Source organism: Lepisosteus platostomus, chromosome 10 (assembly GCF_059453375.1).
Source record: "Lepisosteus platostomus isolate fLepPlt1 chromosome 10, fLepPlt1.hap1, whole genome shotgun sequence".
NCBI lineage: Eukaryota > Metazoa > Chordata > Actinopteri > Semionotiformes > Lepisosteidae > Lepisosteus > Lepisosteus platostomus.
In genome coordinates this window covers 17,235,202-17,254,365 of record NC_142620.1, presented here as the reverse complement: position 1 = coordinate 17,254,365, position 19,164 = coordinate 17,235,202, and the positions used below count along the sequence as shown (strand labels likewise).

The 19,164-nt window shown below is 36.1% G+C and overlaps 1 protein-coding gene across 1 annotated transcript in view; it reads left to right on the top strand.

Moving 5' to 3' along the window:
* Positions 1-19,164, top strand: part of xgb (x globin) — a 39,201-nt gene that overhangs the window by 9,975 nt on the left and 10,062 nt on the right. Inside the window, exons 2-3 of the mRNA XM_088648492.1 lie at positions 14,842-14,949; positions 18,961-19,081. Coding sequence (XP_088504618.1) covers positions 14,842-14,949; positions 18,961-19,081 — 229 coding nt within the window. The remainder of the gene's footprint in view (positions 1-14,841; positions 14,950-18,960; positions 19,082-19,164) is intronic.

Below are 19,164 nucleotides of genomic sequence, written 5' to 3'. Positions count from 1 at the left end.
CACATTAACCCAGAGAAATAAAAAGGGCTCAATTAAAATTACTTTTTAGAATGGAAATGTTAAACAGCATGACTCTATGCCGATAAACAGCATGTTCTATACATGTAAACTGATTCTGATGAAAAAAACAACAAAATGAAAAACAAATATAACAGCAATGCAGTACTTGAGATTTTGGTGTTATTATGTACAGACTGTAAGACATTTATGTGCAAAAGATGAAGAGCATTGGAAAGCAAATTAGATTTGGGAAATGTTTCCCTGAAGAAAGCCCAGACGGTCAAAGAGACTGACCTTAATATGTCTGGTTCAAGTCAGAGCAGCCAGTTGTGGCACACTTGACCTCAGCACAGCAGGCTGAATGAATGGCATGTAACAGTGGAATACAGATCAATAAGGCTTATGTCCAGCTCAGATCTCATCTGACTCCCTCATACATCCATACCTGAAATAAGATTATTGTAGCCTTCAGGCAGACTCACCCTTGGACTAGAAAAGACCTAAGCCATGTACAGTACAAAAGCAACAAGTGTAATAAAAAATCAAAATGTTTAAATAAACAAAAACAAAAAAACAAAAAAATAACAAAAAAAAATTACAGCTATATGATACAGTTCAGAGATATCTGCTTGCTTTTTGCCCCTTGAGGTTTTAAAACTGAGTAAAGTAAGCTCTTTCCCTACTACAATGCACAGACACAAAAGGTAGTTTTGCTACAAAAGCAATAAAAACAAAATTAAAAATATGATGACTATATACAATAAAACATCTGCTCCATTATTTTTTTTCTCATAAATCCTGTAGGGCAAAGGCTGATACTAGATGAAGCAGTTAGCGAAAAGCCTTAGCAAGCACTGACTTACTGTACCATAGATCCTATTTGGAAAAGTATGTTTTCTGAGCAACAATTATTAAAACATTTCGACCATGAAAAAAACATCCCAAAGTATTTTACCACACTCGTAGGGGGGTTTATAAGAGCCTGTTTTTTTTTCAGATTATGTTCCTATGTCTTTGTTGTCTCATTAATTGCTTTGAATTAGAGTCTATTTTCATTGGCTCTCATGCATTAATGGCATGTTGCCACTATCTAAGATCAATAATCATTCTGTCCGGTTTTGATCTTCTCTTGTTATTGATATTACAGATCCGCTCAAATCCAAGATCCTATGACTTAGCAAGTGAGTGTACTGCATAATGCTCTCTTTGTACAAGAGGTCATAAGCCATTTTTGACATCTGCAGATCAAGGAATAGGACAGATAATACCATCTACACTGCTGAGACACAAATATACAACTTGAATTGCTGATGCCGATTCATGCAAAACCATGAATCTCTTTCAGCTGAGGCATGTTTCCTCAAACAGGGATCAAGACTTTCTAATAAATTTGCAAAACACAGTAGAATGGAAAAATTGTGTACACATGCAGGATCCATAGTCTCCTACATCTTCTGTGTTTATTTTGCACCTTGTGACATCCTTATTTGCTAAATATGAAACAAGGCCAGCTTTTTCCAATGTATATCTCAGTTACAAGATGTACTGCCACATCAAACTCTCAACCAGAGTATGCAAGTCACTAATCGCTAAGCCAATTCAATGTGTTTAGTCCTTTACCATTCTTATGATATTTCATGTCATGAAAATATTCAGTTTTTCAGGTCTAAGTTTAATTGGTATGGGTCTTATTAGGCATCTGTTATTACGATTTCTACAGTAGTGCTTGTCAGTGAGATCCACATCTCTCCCTCAGCATACTGCAATGTTAGCATTGTAGCACTTGCACTACTAGAACAAGAACATGACAGGGTAAGTTTTAGAGAAGTAGCAATAAATCCCTCTGGGTATTCCAAAGTGGGATAGCAGGGTCACAGTTTCAAAACTTTAAAAATACACAGTAGCTATCTGCAGAACTAAAATGCTGACAAAAAAGATTGTTGAAGATCAGAGTGGCAACAAAAGAGGATAACATTCAGTCCAATGTGCTCATTTTGTTTTTCAATTTCTGTAAACTCCCTTCACCAGAACTGAGAAGACACCCCCACACACCTGTTGAAAAGGACAATTTAGAGTACCCAATGAAATATAACCAGTATTTCTTTCAGAGATGGGAAGAATGCAGAGCATCTGGCAAAAACCCATCTGACACATGGAAACCCTGCAAACTCCACACAGATACACCAAGCTAGAATCAAACCAGCAGCCATATCACCCTGCAACTCACAACTGGCAACCCACTGAAGCTAAGCAGGTGTGAGCCTGGTCAGTACCTGGATGGGAGACCTCCTGGGAAAAACTAAGGTTGCTGCTGGAAGAGGTGTTAGTGGGGCCAGCAGGGGGCGCTCACCCTGTGGTCCATGTGGGTCCTAATGCCCCAGTATAGTGATGGGGACACTATACTGTAAACAGGTGCCGTCCTTCGGATGAGACGTAAAACCGAGGTCCTGACTCTCTGTGGTCATTAAAAATCCCAGGGCTCTTCTCGAAAAGAGTAGGGGTGTACCCCGGTGTCCTGGCCAAATTTCCAATTGGCCCTTACTAATCATGGCCTCCTAATAATCCCCCTCTATGAATTGGCTACATTACTCTGCTCTCCTCCCCACTGATAGCTGATGTGTGGTGAGCGTTCTGGCTTGGATGCTGCACATTGGTGGTGGTGGAGGGGAGTCCCCATTACCTGTAAAGCGCTTTGAGTAGAGTGTCCAGAAAAGCGCTATATAAGTGTAAGCAATTATTATTATTATTATTAAACCTATGGAGCTGTGAGGCAGTAGTGTTAACCACCATGACACCTAGCCAAATATGCCATTTATAAAATCCTACATCAGAAGCATTGAGCAGCTTCCTAAACATCCACTTAGAATTATGCAGTGGAGTCCATCAGTAGCCCTTAAATTTTGGAAATAAAATTGAAACGTCACAGTTAACCTTTCACTTGTTCATCCGTGCAGTGCCATTTGCCATCACTGCGGTGGAAAACTACGGTTTCTTTGTTGGAAAAACTTGAAATTCTGAGTTTGATGTAATGCTCTGTTCCTCATGATTGCATTTAAACATGTAAATTATGTATATATAGTACAAAATAATGAGGTATTTCTGGGCACCAATCTGGGCCTGTCATATTTTCTCCACCTGACTGCATTTTGTGGTAGACAGACCTAATTCATAATGAGGCAATCTTGTAGTTAAACCAGCTCTTCATGAATTTCTATGAAGCTCTTATCTGTCATGTGTCAGCAGTACATAGCAGCATGTAAAGAAATAGGAACAGAAAACCTTTGAATTTCCAGTACTGTACAGTTATGTCCATGTGCAATTTGTGTCACTATAAGCCATTCGATCATATGTGCTGTCCAATCACATGAAGATTTACTGATAAATCATGTGAGTTCCAATTTTCCATTTATGTCCTGCTTTGCTGTAGATTCTTTCAATTTTTATTTTTCTTTTATCATGCTTTGTATCTCCACTTTTAGGATTCTAGATTGCCTACCTCTTTTTCAATTAGTAGTGAAAAGTGCTCTATTTGGCTTCTGGGTACCCTCTAAATCAGACTCTAATGCTGTTTAAAAGGCTCAAAGTACAGCAAAAGCATGGCAGAACATTAAGTAATGCAGGTTAGCCATCTATAAAGATTAAGAATTGAATTATCCCTACCAAAGAATCTGAAAATGGATGGTGAATCCTTAGCATCACACAGCAAGAAAGAACAACAGAATGATGGTATCGAACAGTCAAATCTGGAATGCCACATGTATGTCCAGTAAACTATGATAAGACAAATGAAAATAAGCAAATGGCTAAATTACCAAATGAACTTCTCTCATTTGTAACCCTTCCTAAGTTTGAAACGAGGAAGAATATTACAGTTTATGATCAAGAAATAAATCGTGGCAAAATGAAAGATTCTTCGAACACCAGAATTGAGTGTAGACTTGCTACTGTATTTGACAACTACTGTATGACCAGAATTCTCTCTATTGGCTAAGTACCCACTCTGACTTGAATTGGATCCATTATTATTGATTTTAAGCACAGTAGTGATTTATTTTTCTTATTGGACTACAGTGAACTTGTGGTGTAGTCACCACTGCAGGTACTGTAGGATTCAAACTGTTAGATACAGGAAATTGGTCCAGTAAGTCCACTTCTGGTGGAAGGTCTATAGTCCCCGTACTAGTATGAAAGCTGTGAGTAGAGTGATTTGATACTTCACCTGGGAAGAATAGGAACAATGAGTTTCAAAGTATAAAAAATGCATTATTCTTCCGTAGAATATTAAGAAAGCACTAGTATTTTATAAGCAGAAAGAAGGGGTTTACATGCAACCTTTTTGTATTCTCACTACAAAATTTACAGAGGCACATCCTGTAATCTTGAAGGTATATTAAGCCTCAGTATTCTTTCAGAGAAATCTGACTGCTGTGCATACATTCTTCATGTTCTCCATGTAGACACCATACAGGACTTCACTTGCGGGCAGCCCTTAAAGGCCAGAGTAAAATAATACAGTATACAGTATATCCTTTCTACATGTCAGAGACAAGTAACTTTCTCTCTCTGACATCACAATTAGTATTTCTACTGTCATTTCTGATATTCCTTTTGTTGGCAGCTTATTCTGTGTTCATACTGAATTGTTATGGACATATTCATTTTAAAAGGTAGAGTGTAATGTGAGGTATTCTTCCAGTTATTCACTTTATGTAGTCTAGCAGACCAATTTGTGTTTGAAATAAATTAACAAACATTATGATGGATAACTGCCCTATCTTTTAGGCTATTTTTCCAAAGTTACAGTATAGCAAAATATTAGAATATAATCTGCTCTAATTAGGCAAACAATAATTTAGAACTGGAACAATACTGTAATAATGAATATATAAATTCTCTACTGTGTTTTTATTTCACAGAGCTAGGAAAATAACTGGAAAAATCAATTTTGCAATTCAAATTATAAGAAAAGCAAAAAGTCTGGGATTAAAGCACCTTGGTGGCTGTCAAATGCATAAGCTTCCTACAGTTTAAGCAATTTTAATTAAATTCTTAAACTTAACAAAGGATAGCAAATGTCATAAAAATTCCAAAGTACTGTAACTCAGGCTGTGAGTCATTTTGAGCAGAACATATTGCTTATTTTTTCTTGAAATGTTTCCTTTCTTTTGTTTACTCCTACTGAGAAATCAAAAACATTCTTTAGCTTCGAGCTATATGTCCTCAGCTACATACAGACCTGGTGATAGACAGCCAACTTAAAACATATTTTGTAAAATCAGTCTCTTAATCATTTCTGCATCAAAGAATTTCTTGAAAGCTGACAAGATCATAATTTTGGAAAGGTATGAAATGCTTATTATGAAAAAAATGTTAAACACTTTATGTAATTTGCTATCAAAATTACTGTTCAGAAATTTGTTTTTTTCTGAGTACTGCTTAAAAGATACAGACAATAAAACAACAAAGAATAGCTCAATAGTATTGTACAGAAATGAATTGTCTTCATTTATGTTCAATTGTACAAAAAGGATGTATTATGCTGTTAGGGGTATATAAAAATCCATGGGTAGCCCTTTGTTTATTGAAGTTGTCTGTATCATTCTATAATTTAAGATGCAGTTTTCCTAAGAGCAACTTTTGATGCACATAATTACAATTCAGTGCTACCAATGACTGAAACATTCTACAAAATTAGAAGAAACTATCCTATTTTGTATCTGGAGGTGTGTAAAGCTGTATGATTAAATCTTTCCTGCCTGCCACTTTCTAATACTGTTACACTCGGTTGTGTCGTTAGGCTATTTAAAATTGATTGATTATTCTTTTCTTAAAAAAAGAATAATTTTCTTATGGGTATAACCCATACCATGCACTGTACCAGAAAACACAATGTACTATATAGGTCTATTCTTGGTAGTGTTGCTGTCTCATCAAAAAATATATTTTAGCATATTTTTTCACACTGATTAAGGAATGCCAGAAAATAAACTAGTTCCTATGCAATATTCAAACCATGTTTAGCATTCAACTATTATATACAAAATATTAAAGCAGGACAGATTAACTGAACTAATTAATACAGTACAAATACCTAAAATCATACTGATTTGGATAAAGTACACCTTAGATGAAACATCTCATCTCAGGAAGGTTATTTTCATTTTTTTTTCTCATTTGTAAGGGCTGAGAAGGTCAGCTGATGTATTTCAGCACAACATCGAGAATATCGATTCAGATGCCAACGGAAGATAATATCTTGACAGCTTTTTCCATTGGGTGGTACATGCCCTTCACACGGTCAGAATCCAAATATTACATTTTCACATTTTTACAGAGTATGCTAGGTCTCAAAGACAGGGAGTGAAAGGGTCATACAATCTGCTCTCTATAGCTCTGTCATTCTAGAATCTCTTTTCACAAAGGGCATTGGAATTTGAAAACTTTCCTAGTCTTGCAGCTGGGAGTTTGCAAAAATGAATACATCTGGGAAGAAGCTTCTGTGATAAATGATGCCTTATTTCACGTAGTTACCTTTATAATATGCTGTTATGCTTGGCTTGTGTTTTTGTAATTTTCTTCTACAGATTGCACAGACAACTGGTTTAACACAGGCCAATCATCATCAGTGGCTGTGTTTAAAGGTTCTTTCACTTGCATTTTTTTCTTGCCTAGGTTTCTGGTACAGTATTAGAATGATAAAATGGGCAGAATGCAGAGATGACACAAAGAAATGCTAACTGATTAATAAGCTCAATCAAAAGGATGAATACATTTGACAACATTCTTTTTTAAGTTTATCATATATAATTTTTCAATTAGGAAATATGCAAGATTTTCAAAAAAGAATTAAGCTTTATCTACTGTAGATATGTAACTTCTTTAAAAACTGCAACACAGAATTAAAGGAATTAACAGATGAGTGCAATATCTCACAGTAGGAATGCACAACTTTTGTATAACTGCTTTCCTGTAACCATGAATATCTCCTGATCTGATTCATTGGCTAATTTCAAACTGTAAACCCAGTACATGGTAGTGTTTTGTTTTCAAGAAGCCACTGTACCCAACTCAAATCTGCCATCAAGGTGTGGTTTTGTAATTAAGTTTGGGTTGTGGACACAAGGTCTGATCAGGATCACATTAACTACAAAGTGTCCACTTGTCAAAACACATGTGACAAGATTTCTAGATTCTAATTACAACTATGCCAGTTTTGTAGCCTTACACTACTGGAAGTATTTGTGAAAACTCTTTGAGATCCTACACACTTCTATAAAAAGCTAATATAAAAAGCTTTTCAGCATGTCTATCTAAGCTGACTTTGTATATTATTCATTTAAATAATGTATTCTGAAAATATTAGGTACATTCTTCCTTCTACTCTCTGCAGTTTTCTAATCATGAAATAAATTCATTTATTCATTAAAATTAATTTAATCAATTAGATTAAAATTCTAATGAATCTAGTGAACCTAATGAAAGAATTCACTTCCTGTCCACACAGCAGCTCCAAAAAAAAATCTAGTTACAAATGTTGCATGCTCACGGCCTGCGGAGTAATTACTTGCGGAATATAGAATCTGAGTGGCACTTGGCAGAACTCAAAACTGTACTATTGAGCAGAAAAGTACACCTGTAGATTTTTTACAGCAGTAATAAAGTGCATTTCAGTATTCTACATAAAAGTGCTTTCAACTACCTTTCAAGAAGCTTTTCTCCTGAAAAATAAATCCAAATACAGATATTAAACTATACGCCCCCCTCACCTGACAAAAAAATTCAGACAATTATTCAGGCCCCCGATTGTTAACTTACTCAAGCCAAATACATTCTGTTAGTATTTTTACATTGAATAGGTTCAGTGAGAATTCACAGCAAGCTGTGCAGAGCAGTCCACTCATAAAACACAGACAACAAAACACATTATTTCTTGTTTTCTTTAGATCTCCTCTCTTGACCTTCAGACTTCAAAGTCTATTAAATGTATTTTATGAAGTTTTCTAATGTCTGATGCCAAGACAATGAACAAAACAAGATGATTGTCTGTCTAGGTCTGGAGAGATGGATTATGTAACAGGTAAAGTTCAGTTTTAAATTAAGATTTCCAATGCACAGACATTACGGGACGGATTTTATTTAAGTCTATTCTTTTGTTCTTCTTACGTTTAGAGCACAAATGGCTGTGTAGCTGGACATTTCACACATCTTTGTACATACAAGTTGTAAATAAGAACTAAATACCATGGTTTAATAATTTGGAATTAATTTTTATTGAAGCTGAAGTTTAACATTCACACAAGTGCATTTTCCTTCCACAAGAACCTCAGTGCTTCATTAGAGCTTTGAAAATGTATGAGAAAAGAGGAACCTGCAGGTCTTTACCCCAAGGCTGTATCCACCACAAATAACAGAGGGACTATTAATAACAAGGGGAAAAAAAGAGTCATAGCTAAATGTAAAGGGATTTTAAAATTAATTGTGCCTGTTGTGTGAGAAAAAGAAGGAAATGTATTAAACTCACTCTAAGACTAAAAAGAAATCCATGCTGGTATGACATCGAGAGGAAAATAAAAACACCCATCACTCAACGTCTCTTTCCCCCTAAGAGGAGACATGGGGCTCTATTTTCAACTGCTCGTTTCTTTGGCACTCTTTGTTGCCAAAATGTCATCTTCAATTTCTATTATCAGAGCATTTACTAGGAAGAAGGTTAAACTCATTTGAACAGATGGTGGACGAATTCGAAGCAGCACACTCATCTGGTATTTGCTGCTTCATAAATGTATGTATAAGGCATGCAGATGCAGGTAATATCAGGGGACTCTATTTGAAAGTGGCATAACCTTTGCACAGTGGGAAATCCCCACACTCTCAGCTGTGTTTCATGGCCCATTCCTATTAAGAAGAACCACACTTTTCTTAAAGGAAAAATGTAACCAGGTAGTGCAAGTTTCATACAGTTGAAAAAGAGCTGTTTGTTGCTGTATATAATATGAAGGATGAGGAGTTGCCCCCAGGCTTTGCAAAATGTGTTACTTCAGTTAAGATTAATTAATATTTCTGTACAGTCATGTACAAGTTTGTAAATGTGAATTACGGTAGAACTGCGGAGCAGTTTTATTATTTGAGACCTTGTGTGCTTCTGAAACTATAAGGCTCAGAAACAGTAATCTCCCAAAATATATACTCTTGAACAACACATAAAGCTAAAATCCCATTAAAGTTCATATACTGTATGTGATTACCAAGAGATCCATCCAGACTTTATCCATCTGGTCAAATAATTCATAAAAAATGGTATAAAGCCATTGCCAGTATACCTGATCACAATGAGAGTATAGTAAAGGACTGTTTCTCAGTGGCTGGTTGGTGCTCAGCACCACAGCATCTTCTAGCACTTGTTTTCATAGTTTCTTAAGTCCTGCTTGATTAATTGGCTGAGTTTTTCAGAGTTTGCAACCATTGCTTTTAAATACAGTGTCAAATGATAGAGGAATCATCAGGGAAATTTGATGTCAAATGCATTTTGGGAAATCAATTGCATGTAGTTTGTGATAAGACTTTGACATCTCAAGAAAAGCAAACATTTAAATATGTCTCAGACTGAGAGCATTCAACTGTATAGTGCGTTCTTGTGCCAGAAATTCATTTTTTAGAAATTGTATTATATGAACTTTAGAACTAAATAAAGGAGAGGACATTGTTTTGCCTAATAAATTTAGTTAGAATAGCACAAACAAGCAAAGAATTGTAGTCACAGAAAAAGCAAAAGGATCTGCTGTATACAAATGAAGGAACAAGGGAAATGAATGTTGTTTGCTGATAGCTCATTGTTATCGTTTATATTTTTGTTTATAAAATGAAACATATATCATATTTAATATTATTGCTACTCAGCAGCATAAGAAGCTCAGGACTTTGAAAACTCCAGCATGCAATGCACAGTATTCTTTATATTTTACCCATAAATATTTTATCAGAATAAGCACTCAAGATGTGGAAAACTGCAAAATGGAGACTAGGCTGCCAGAGGCATATTTTAGAGTTAATATATACACAGCTGGTAAAATGATTATATTACTACGAAGAGAGACTATTACTAATTATGGAAAAGATTCCAGTTAAAGACAGTACAGTCACAAATATGCTAATAACCGAACGTTATACTTATATATGAAAGTTTTATTTTGTTTTTCACTGACAGAATAAAATATTATAGGTTAAACCCCTAAATTGAATTAAAATAAAACTAATAGTACTAGAGTTTTTCTGATGGAGTTTGCTTGATGTCCCCAAGTCTACAGAATTGGCTAAGGATTAGTATATTTGTTAGTAGTCACGTAATGTCAGTGGAAATCAGCTATAGTCATTATTATAAAAGTTTCTCTTTTATTATAATCCTCTCTTTAATGGCTCAGTCAGTAAAGGTGTTCACCCACATGCAGGTTGAGCTCTGTGAATCATGTGTTCAGGGTAGGGTGGGCTTAGACAATTAGCTCTCAGTGACAGTAACCCCTGTGGATTCTCAGGTGCTTGAAAGCATAAATGGTTGTCGTGAAGAATGTGCCTCTCCAGTGCAATGGAAAATAAATTATTGGAATGAAATTATTGGAATGATGACGTCTGAAGGTCTCGCAAAGAACCTCCAGGCTCATGTCTCAGAAGACCTTAGTTCTTGACCGCATAGACAGTTAATTAATTTAAAAACAGGTCTCATCAAAATGCAGTCATTGCTTTCACGAATAAGATGGGAAGGTTTTCTGGACATTCCACTCAAAGCGCTTTACAGGTAATGGGGACTCCCCTCCACCACCACCTGGATGATGCGATGGCAGCCATAGGGCGCCAGCTATCAGTAGGGAGGACAGCAGAGTAATGAAGGCAATTCATAGATGGGGATTATTAGGAAGCCATGATTGGTAAGGACCAATAGGAAATTTGACCAGGACACCAGGGTTACACCCCTACTCTTTTCGAAAAATGCCCTGGGATTTTTAATGACCACAGAGAGTCAGTACCTCGGTTTTACGTCTCATCTGAAGGACTGCGCCTGTTTACAGTATAGTGTCCACATCACTATACTGGGGCATTAGAACCCACATGGGCCGCAGGGAGAGCGACCCTTTCTTCCAGCAGCAACCTAAGTTTTTCCTAGGAGGTCTCCCATCCAGGTACTGACCAGGCTCACACCTGCTTAGCTTCAGTGGGTTGCCAGGTGTGAGTTGCAGAGTGATATGGCTGCTGGCCTTATTAGAGCACTGGGCCACCACAAGCCACCAGAACAGCTTCAGTGCACCTTGGCATAGATTTTGCAAGTGTCTGGAACTCTTGTTGTAGGGATGCGACACCATTCTTCCATGAGAAATTCCATCATCTGGTGTTTTGTTAATGATGGTGGAGAATCCTGTCTCAGGTACCACTCCAGAATTTCCTATGAGTGTTCCATTGGGTTGAGATCAGGTGACTGGGATGGCCCTGGCTTTCATTGATTTTCATTGTTCATCAAGATTCACAGTTGAGGAGTATGTGCTTTCGCCCATAGTTACGCCTAGTGGATGATGGCTTTCCCTCAGATTTCCATGACAACATGACATTAACCAATCAGCAAGCCGAGCGGTTTTTGTCACTGAAGCTCCTGCCAAACGTGGTCCATTCATCACCCCCCTCTCAAAAGTCACAGAAATCTCTTTTTCTAGCCATTGTAGCCAAAATATTGGGCAGCCAGGCCTGCCCAGCAGTTTTATACATATTTGCTTAATTAATCAGGAACCACACCTGTGTGGAAGCACATGTTTTCGATATAGTTCTGTATCATATAAAACAGCATTTGTATCATACATTTTCACGTTTTCTTCTCGTTTTACTTGTAAAAGTATCTGTCAAATGAAATGTACAAAGTAGAATTTCTGATATTGATTTTTTTCTGACAGTTATTTTACTAATGATCTAGAAGCCAAATCAAGTTGGTGTCTGCACACTGTGATTTGTCAAAAGTATTAAAAATCAATTTGCCCAACATCAGATGAAGAAACCATGTCAAAACATTTGTCTACAAAACGTAGTGTTGCAATGGGACTATCAATCATTCCTCAGGTGTGTTTTGTATGCAAAAGCCTGGTTTAACAAGAAATGGTGCTGCAACATCACCTAAATGATGCTGCCAGAAGATGACAATATTAATAAAAAAATCAACATAGCAAATCTGACACACTGCTTTCAAAGTGAAGACCTCTGCATTCCTGATCTCTCTACATTTGTTCTGAGAAGAAAGAAATTCTTTCCCAATACTCATCCATGTCCTACCTTGCAATACATTCTTAACAGCATAAGCTATAATGCCACTTTTAAAAATGTAACCCCTCAATCAGGCAGCATTTTAACAACGTACAACATAATCATCTGCAAAACTATTAAAAAATATTCAGAGATTTCATGATAACACCAACAAATACAAAGTCAATGTATGCCTCTAATTTGTAACAAATTCGTTCAGCAACAGTAGAAAATAGTACTATACAGTCAGCAGTGGCTTTAAGAGCAATCAGTGTTGCAAAGTGACTACACAAGCCCTAATGATCTGCTATTGTTCTTTGTGTAATAAATATCTACAGTATACAGTATATCTACACATAGTAGTTCAGGTGGGTAGCTGCGTCAGCATGCGTAGGCTGCAAAGGAACAAGTAATAGGTTTATTCCATGCTGAAAAAAAAAGAAAGAGAACACAACGTTCTCTTTCGTTTATATCTACACATAAAGTAGAACAGCCAAGAGTAAAATAGGCAGGTAATGTTCTTAAACTTGTACTGTATTTTTTATCTCAAAACCTAATTATTTTCCCCAGTTCTAAGACATGGGTATATGTTATTAACACTGTTGTTCAGACATAGTTATATAGGTGAAATTGTATATTGATTTAATTAACAATTTACTGATTATATGTTAATTAAAACTGAAATAGAGTATGTCTCTTGTTCTAGGTTTAGCTGATTATATTCACCTCCCACTAAATCATTTTGTGGCGCTTTCTCCCAGAGTAGATTTCCCAATTATTTTATTTTCACAATTTACAAATAATCCCCCAGTATTTATGTGTAGGATTTTTATTATTATTTAGGACACATGCAGTGCTAAATTTCATTTGTACAAAAGAAAATCTGTCAATGTTCAGAACTGGAATCGTTGTTTTCGCTTCTTCAAAAAAAAAGAACTTCTCGAATGCTCTCTAGAAAATATTCTTATTTTTATTGTTTTTTGTATTGGTTTCAATTAATAAGATAACCAAAGGTAACCACTGAAAACTCAGAAGACAATTAGGAGAGAGTTGAACAATAATGTTTATTTTACTTGTGGTGTTTCTGAAGTGAGTGAGTGATATGTTGTGAACATCTATAAGCTATAATCCTATCAAAAGCTCCTAATTCTACCCTGACAAGAAATGGTATTGTATTTCATCAGTAGAGACTGCAAACTGACTACTAGGAACAAGACAAACCAATACTAAGATTATTACTGGTACAGTAACATATTACCTGTGGCCATAGCAGGTTTCTATCAGAGATAAGTAGTTACTGGCATGATCGTCTCATCCTCTTTTCAAATACCTTGCTTGCTGCAGCAGTACGAGTAAATCTCAAGAGACATCTAATGTCTTCTCAGCAATTCTATAAAAGGAGGCAATGATAAAAACAACTGAGTAATTTGATCTGCATTTAACAGAATCCCTCTGTAATGCTTTTTTCCCCATACCTCCTCATGTCCTGTCTTGCAATGAGGCCTTAAAGTAATTTGTGCCACTGTGGAAGTGCATCTTGATCTTTTTAATGTGCGTCAGAGGACAATGCTTTCAACAGAGATCGTTGTACAATATGGCCTCTATTCATAGAGACATTTGTCATCCCAAGAGCATGAACAATCTCAACAATAAACTAATGCCATAACATTTGCAAAGGATCTACACTATTTAAAAATAAGAAGAAGTATACTGTATGATGCTAGACTAAACAAGATAGAGAGGTTTTAGAGCACCTTTTACACATTAAGGAAAGATTAGTTTTCTGTCGTGCAACTTCATGATGAATGTCTCTGTGCTAAAACTTGACATTTATACCAAAGGTCTGAAAAGCAAGGGAAAAAGGTGCCTCCCCTGACTGCATCTTCAAATGTCATACCGAAGTAAAACTTTATGTTTTCTAATGACTAGGACGTCATGGAAACCCACAATGTGTCATCCATACCTGATGCATTTAACATGCTTAATGCATTTAATCTGTTTACTGTGCTGCAAACTGCTGCAGGTTTAAAGTTGTCAGCAATACTACAGGAAACAGAATATGATAAAGTCGGTTCGAAAGTATCCTTAAATAATTTGTAAAAAATTGCTAGGCAGCATTGTTTTATGATTTAAGCCTTGATGAAATACATCTTAATTAATTAATTAATTAATGCCTAGCCAATAAATACAAAAATTCTTAAATATTGTTCATACTCTTTATTTAGAGCCACACACCCTTTTATAAAGGGGCAATTATGAATGTACACACACCAATCTGCGTTTTAGATTTTATGTTGCTACTCTCAAAGGAATCAGTCCTTGGTACTATTATATTCACTAGTAACAGGTCCAAAAACCTATTTTAAATTATGAACTTTTTCTATGGTGCTGTATTTACATGTATATGATCTTTTTTTCCTGTTATTACAGTGTAACAAAAGATAATTTCTAAGCTTACAGAAAAGTAAAAACATGGTCTGAACATAATCTTAAAAAAATACAAAGAAATGTTTCCATGTGCCATTACTCATCTCGAAAGTTCATAAGTGTGTGTTGTCTTGGCAACAGGTTGTTTGAAACCCATCCAGAATGCAAAGATGTTTTCTTCCTGTTCAGAGATGTGGAAGATCTTGAGAGGCTACGCGCAAGCAAGGAGCTGAGAGCTCATGGACTCAAGTCAGTGCTTTTGACTATTTATTAGACATTTTAATTCTCCATTCTGCAATCTGGCTCTATTGAACTACTTCAATTTACATGGAGAGTGAAAAAGGCTTTATGAATAAAGAATTAAGTACTAAAAAATAACAGACGAGTTATACAATAGTCTGTTATAATTTACAGAGCAAAAATTCTTATAATTTTTACCAATTGTCTGCATAATGAAAAAAAAAGTTAAAAACTTTTTGGATTCAAACAATAATATTACCTTTTTCTGCCTTGATTTAGAATATATACTAATATCTTTGTAATAACAGGGACTTTTGTTTCTTCCACTGACACCAGAAAACATGCCAATAAATAGCTGCAAAGGAAAGTCAGTTCATAGTAGCAAAGAGAAGCATCACAAATGAAAATGGAACTCTCTGATTAATGAATATTTGCTTTTTCAGTAATAGGATGCTTGTATTTTTTAGAAAATATTATTTCTAATAAGTGGATTAAAAAAAACTCCCCTCCTGATGTGATCTTCATCAAAGATATAGGTCCACAAAGCAGCTACAGTACAATAGCACAGCAACTCTGGTTAAATGAAAAGTCAAGTAGTTCTCAAACTCGTTCAACAGATCAACACTGTCAAGTTTCACTCCCTCAATCCAAATACTCTCACTAACAAGAGCCTGATGTGGAACATGCTGTTTCACTTCATATGCATAAATTATATAAACCCTTGCTTTACTTCACTGCCTTTCAATTTTCCAGTCAGCACTGAGTGAAGGGAATTATATTCAGAGATTGGGGATTTAGTATTCTGGTGCCTTATTCTGTTGGCATTGTTAAAAAAAATGAATGAAAAAATAATACATTTTAATGTGTTTTCAGTTCATTTTTAAAGCTTTATATGGAGTCATGATACAAAAATGTCTAAAGAAGGTATTGCTGATGTGCTTTGGGTGTAAATTATTGCATTATATGGAACAAAGCCAATGGCTCCTGCTTATTTTGCTGATAGCAGACTTACATTGTTTTGCTTTTCCCTGGTATGCCGTTACTGCTCCAACTCTGTTGTGAGGCAGACAGTTCTGTTGGTCTTCTGTTTAGCAGCTGGCTGTCAACATTGGCAACACCAGAAGATGGGGTCATGTCATGCAATTCGACAAGCCTGCTTTACCATACAGTATGTCTGGATTTTGGATGAAAACTGCCCTAATATTACTAAAAGACATTTTAGGAAAACACCAGATTTTGAGCAGTTATTTTAAAAAACTAAAATCTTTTTTCAACACATGATATGAAATTCATACCCAGCGAGAGTGATTTAATCCATCTAAAACTCACAGAAATGTGACTGTAAACCATACTTTTCTTCTTTATTGAGACTCAAAGACACAAAAGAGATTTTCATTTTTTAGGACACATTCTATACCCTGATTATTGACACCAATTGGCAAAAAATTATAAAATTGATCAAATCCAAAGAAGCCTTTTCATAGACTATGTCTGAAGAGTGTTTTTAAATATTCCTCATTATTCAAGCATTCAAACTTATTACACTACCAAGCCTCCAAAATTTCACAACACTTCACAATTCCTTAGGTGCTTGAAAGACCTTCATACACATTTACCTAATCTGTAAATTCACTATCATATTTACTTCACAGCAATTAGTAAAGCTAATAATTAAAGCAAAAACATTTTGTATGTTAGTTGACATTTAGGTGAAGAAACAAACATTCCCATTTACACTTAAACACCTCACGATAATACCACAGCCTCCCTTCCCATTGAAAACAAATTAGAAAAAAATCAACTACTTTACAAGACAATGGAGATTAATAAGATTTAACATTTCTATCAATTAACTGCTTTATTTACCCTAGCTGGAACACAGTATATCCCAAAAATGCTATTCTGCCTGTCAAAAACGCTTTCGGTTCAGGTTTATTTCAGCATTTTTTCTATTTCTGCTTTCCCAAGTTATATTGCCGCCCACTGTTACTAGTCAGAGAGTGAAACGGAAAACAACATATTGTACAGTACAATGTGATCAGAATGCACATGGTGTTCATTCAACCGAGTTGGCCATGACACCAATCTTGAGATTTTGTTGAACATAAACTTTACCAGCACATCACTGTGCACATTGCCCTTGATTGTTCAGTGTATTTGTATTTAATGTTGATCTCTAGAATATTTTATGGATAAAGACTCAGATTCCAAAAGCTAAAGAAGCCTGGGCTAGTCAGGCCTTGGAAACCTCCAAGAAAAAGCAGATTGCTACAGTAAGTGGTGTTGGTGGACCAGTATGTGGCGTACTTCCCTCTGGATCAGAATTTCCAAATCTAATGCCTTATTATAGTGACTAGGGACACAGTGCTGTTGTCACACCCTCTACAGCTAGAGGGCACTCCTACTTTGTCCTGTTACTAGTGTCCCTATGCTTTGCTTGTCCTTCCAGTGTGTATTTGTGTGGGGCTATATATTTCCAGGTCACCCTTTCCTCCTCGCTCAGCATTGAGGGCTCGGATGTCTTGAGACCCACCTAGCACCAGGTTGTCTCCTCCGCGGCCTGAGGGAATAGGTTTCTACCTGATATCGTCTAACCTCCTGAGCCCGGGCTAACCCCCATTTTGCCACTACACGTAGGTTTTTTTTTGCTCTCCTGGCCATTCCACGGCATGCCCCTTCCGACATCCGTGACAGCTGTCAGACAGTGCTGTCTTTCAGATTAGCTGATAAACTGAGATACAGACCACTCGGCCATGAAAGATCCCATGGCACTTCCTGAAAAGAGTAGCCCCAGTGTCCTAGCTAAGGTCTACTCAATCTGTTCTTCTTAAAGTTCCACTTAATTCGATGGTGAAGCAGTTTCACGCTTCTCCAACTGATCTGTTGACGTCACCCAGGTGGTGATCCCTGTGGGGATCCTTGTGGATAAAAAGTGCTATATTAAGATTTCTATTACCAGTCCTGATATTCCCACTAAAGTTTACTTTTTAAAGATGGCAGATGAAAAATTATCATCTTTGGTGACTTCCATGTCTGTTTCTCCCCAGGAAATATTGGAGTCAGAAAATATACCACTTACTTAATTGTGTGCAATACAAACAAATGCATTTTTTTTGCTTATGAGCACAAATATACAAATGAATACAAAAAGTATTTGAAACAACTACAAATAATAATGCACTGGAAACAGCATTGCAAAGTATTTGTATTAAGGAATTTGGATCAAGATTAATAGGAACAGGATCCTTTGTGTGAAAATCTCAGCTTGACATTAACCAGGTCACTTCCTTTTACTACCCAACACTGATAAAATAATCATTAGTAAAAGTATGTGTTACAGTTATGGTACTGTGATTTTTAGCATCTGTGGCTAGATAACTATTTGGTGTGAATATTGGTGGATACATACTGTACATTTGTTTCAAAGGCTATTAGCATTTTTTTAACTTCATGTTCCAAAACTAAAAAGGGGATACCCCTCTAGGGACAATCACATCTCAGAAACCACAAGGAGTTGACTGCTCACATTTCTGCTTGTATTTTATATAAAATCAGTTTTACTAATCTTGTGGCAGTTTTCGGAGATGTATCGTATGTACACAAGAACATTAGAATTGTTACACATGAGAGGAGAATATTCGGCCCATCTGATAGTAGCAAATTGATCCAAGGATCTTATCCAGCAGTTTCTTGAAAGACAGGATATCAGCAATTTCGTCACCTTTTTGGGTTCAGTGCCACAGAATAACTCAGATGAAAATCAAACACTATTTTTTTCTTAAACTAAACTCAGCATTAAGTGCTTGGAATTCTTATAGAGTATTCATGAATAAAATTGCATTAGTAATCCTGTACTGTTATTTGATAACTGTTGGTTCATCACCTTGGTAATATTGCATAATAGGCTTTGTGAAATGTTGTATAAATGCTATTATTCCTTTATTGATGGAGACTGCTCATACAGAGTCCAGAAAGGCCTGCACAATTTCTGCATCACGTTGGTCTTTCTGTCGGCTTCAGAGTGATGTCCTTCATTGAGAAGACTGTGGCTAGATTAGACCAGCTAGACCGCTTGGACCAGTTGGCACTGGAGTTGGGAAAGAGCCACTATCGATACAATGCTCCTCCAAAGTACTATGGGGTAGGAAATTGTGCTTAATTTATCAGATAAAGACACCCATTTTGTAACGTGTAAAACCATACAACCTCATATCCCATCACAAA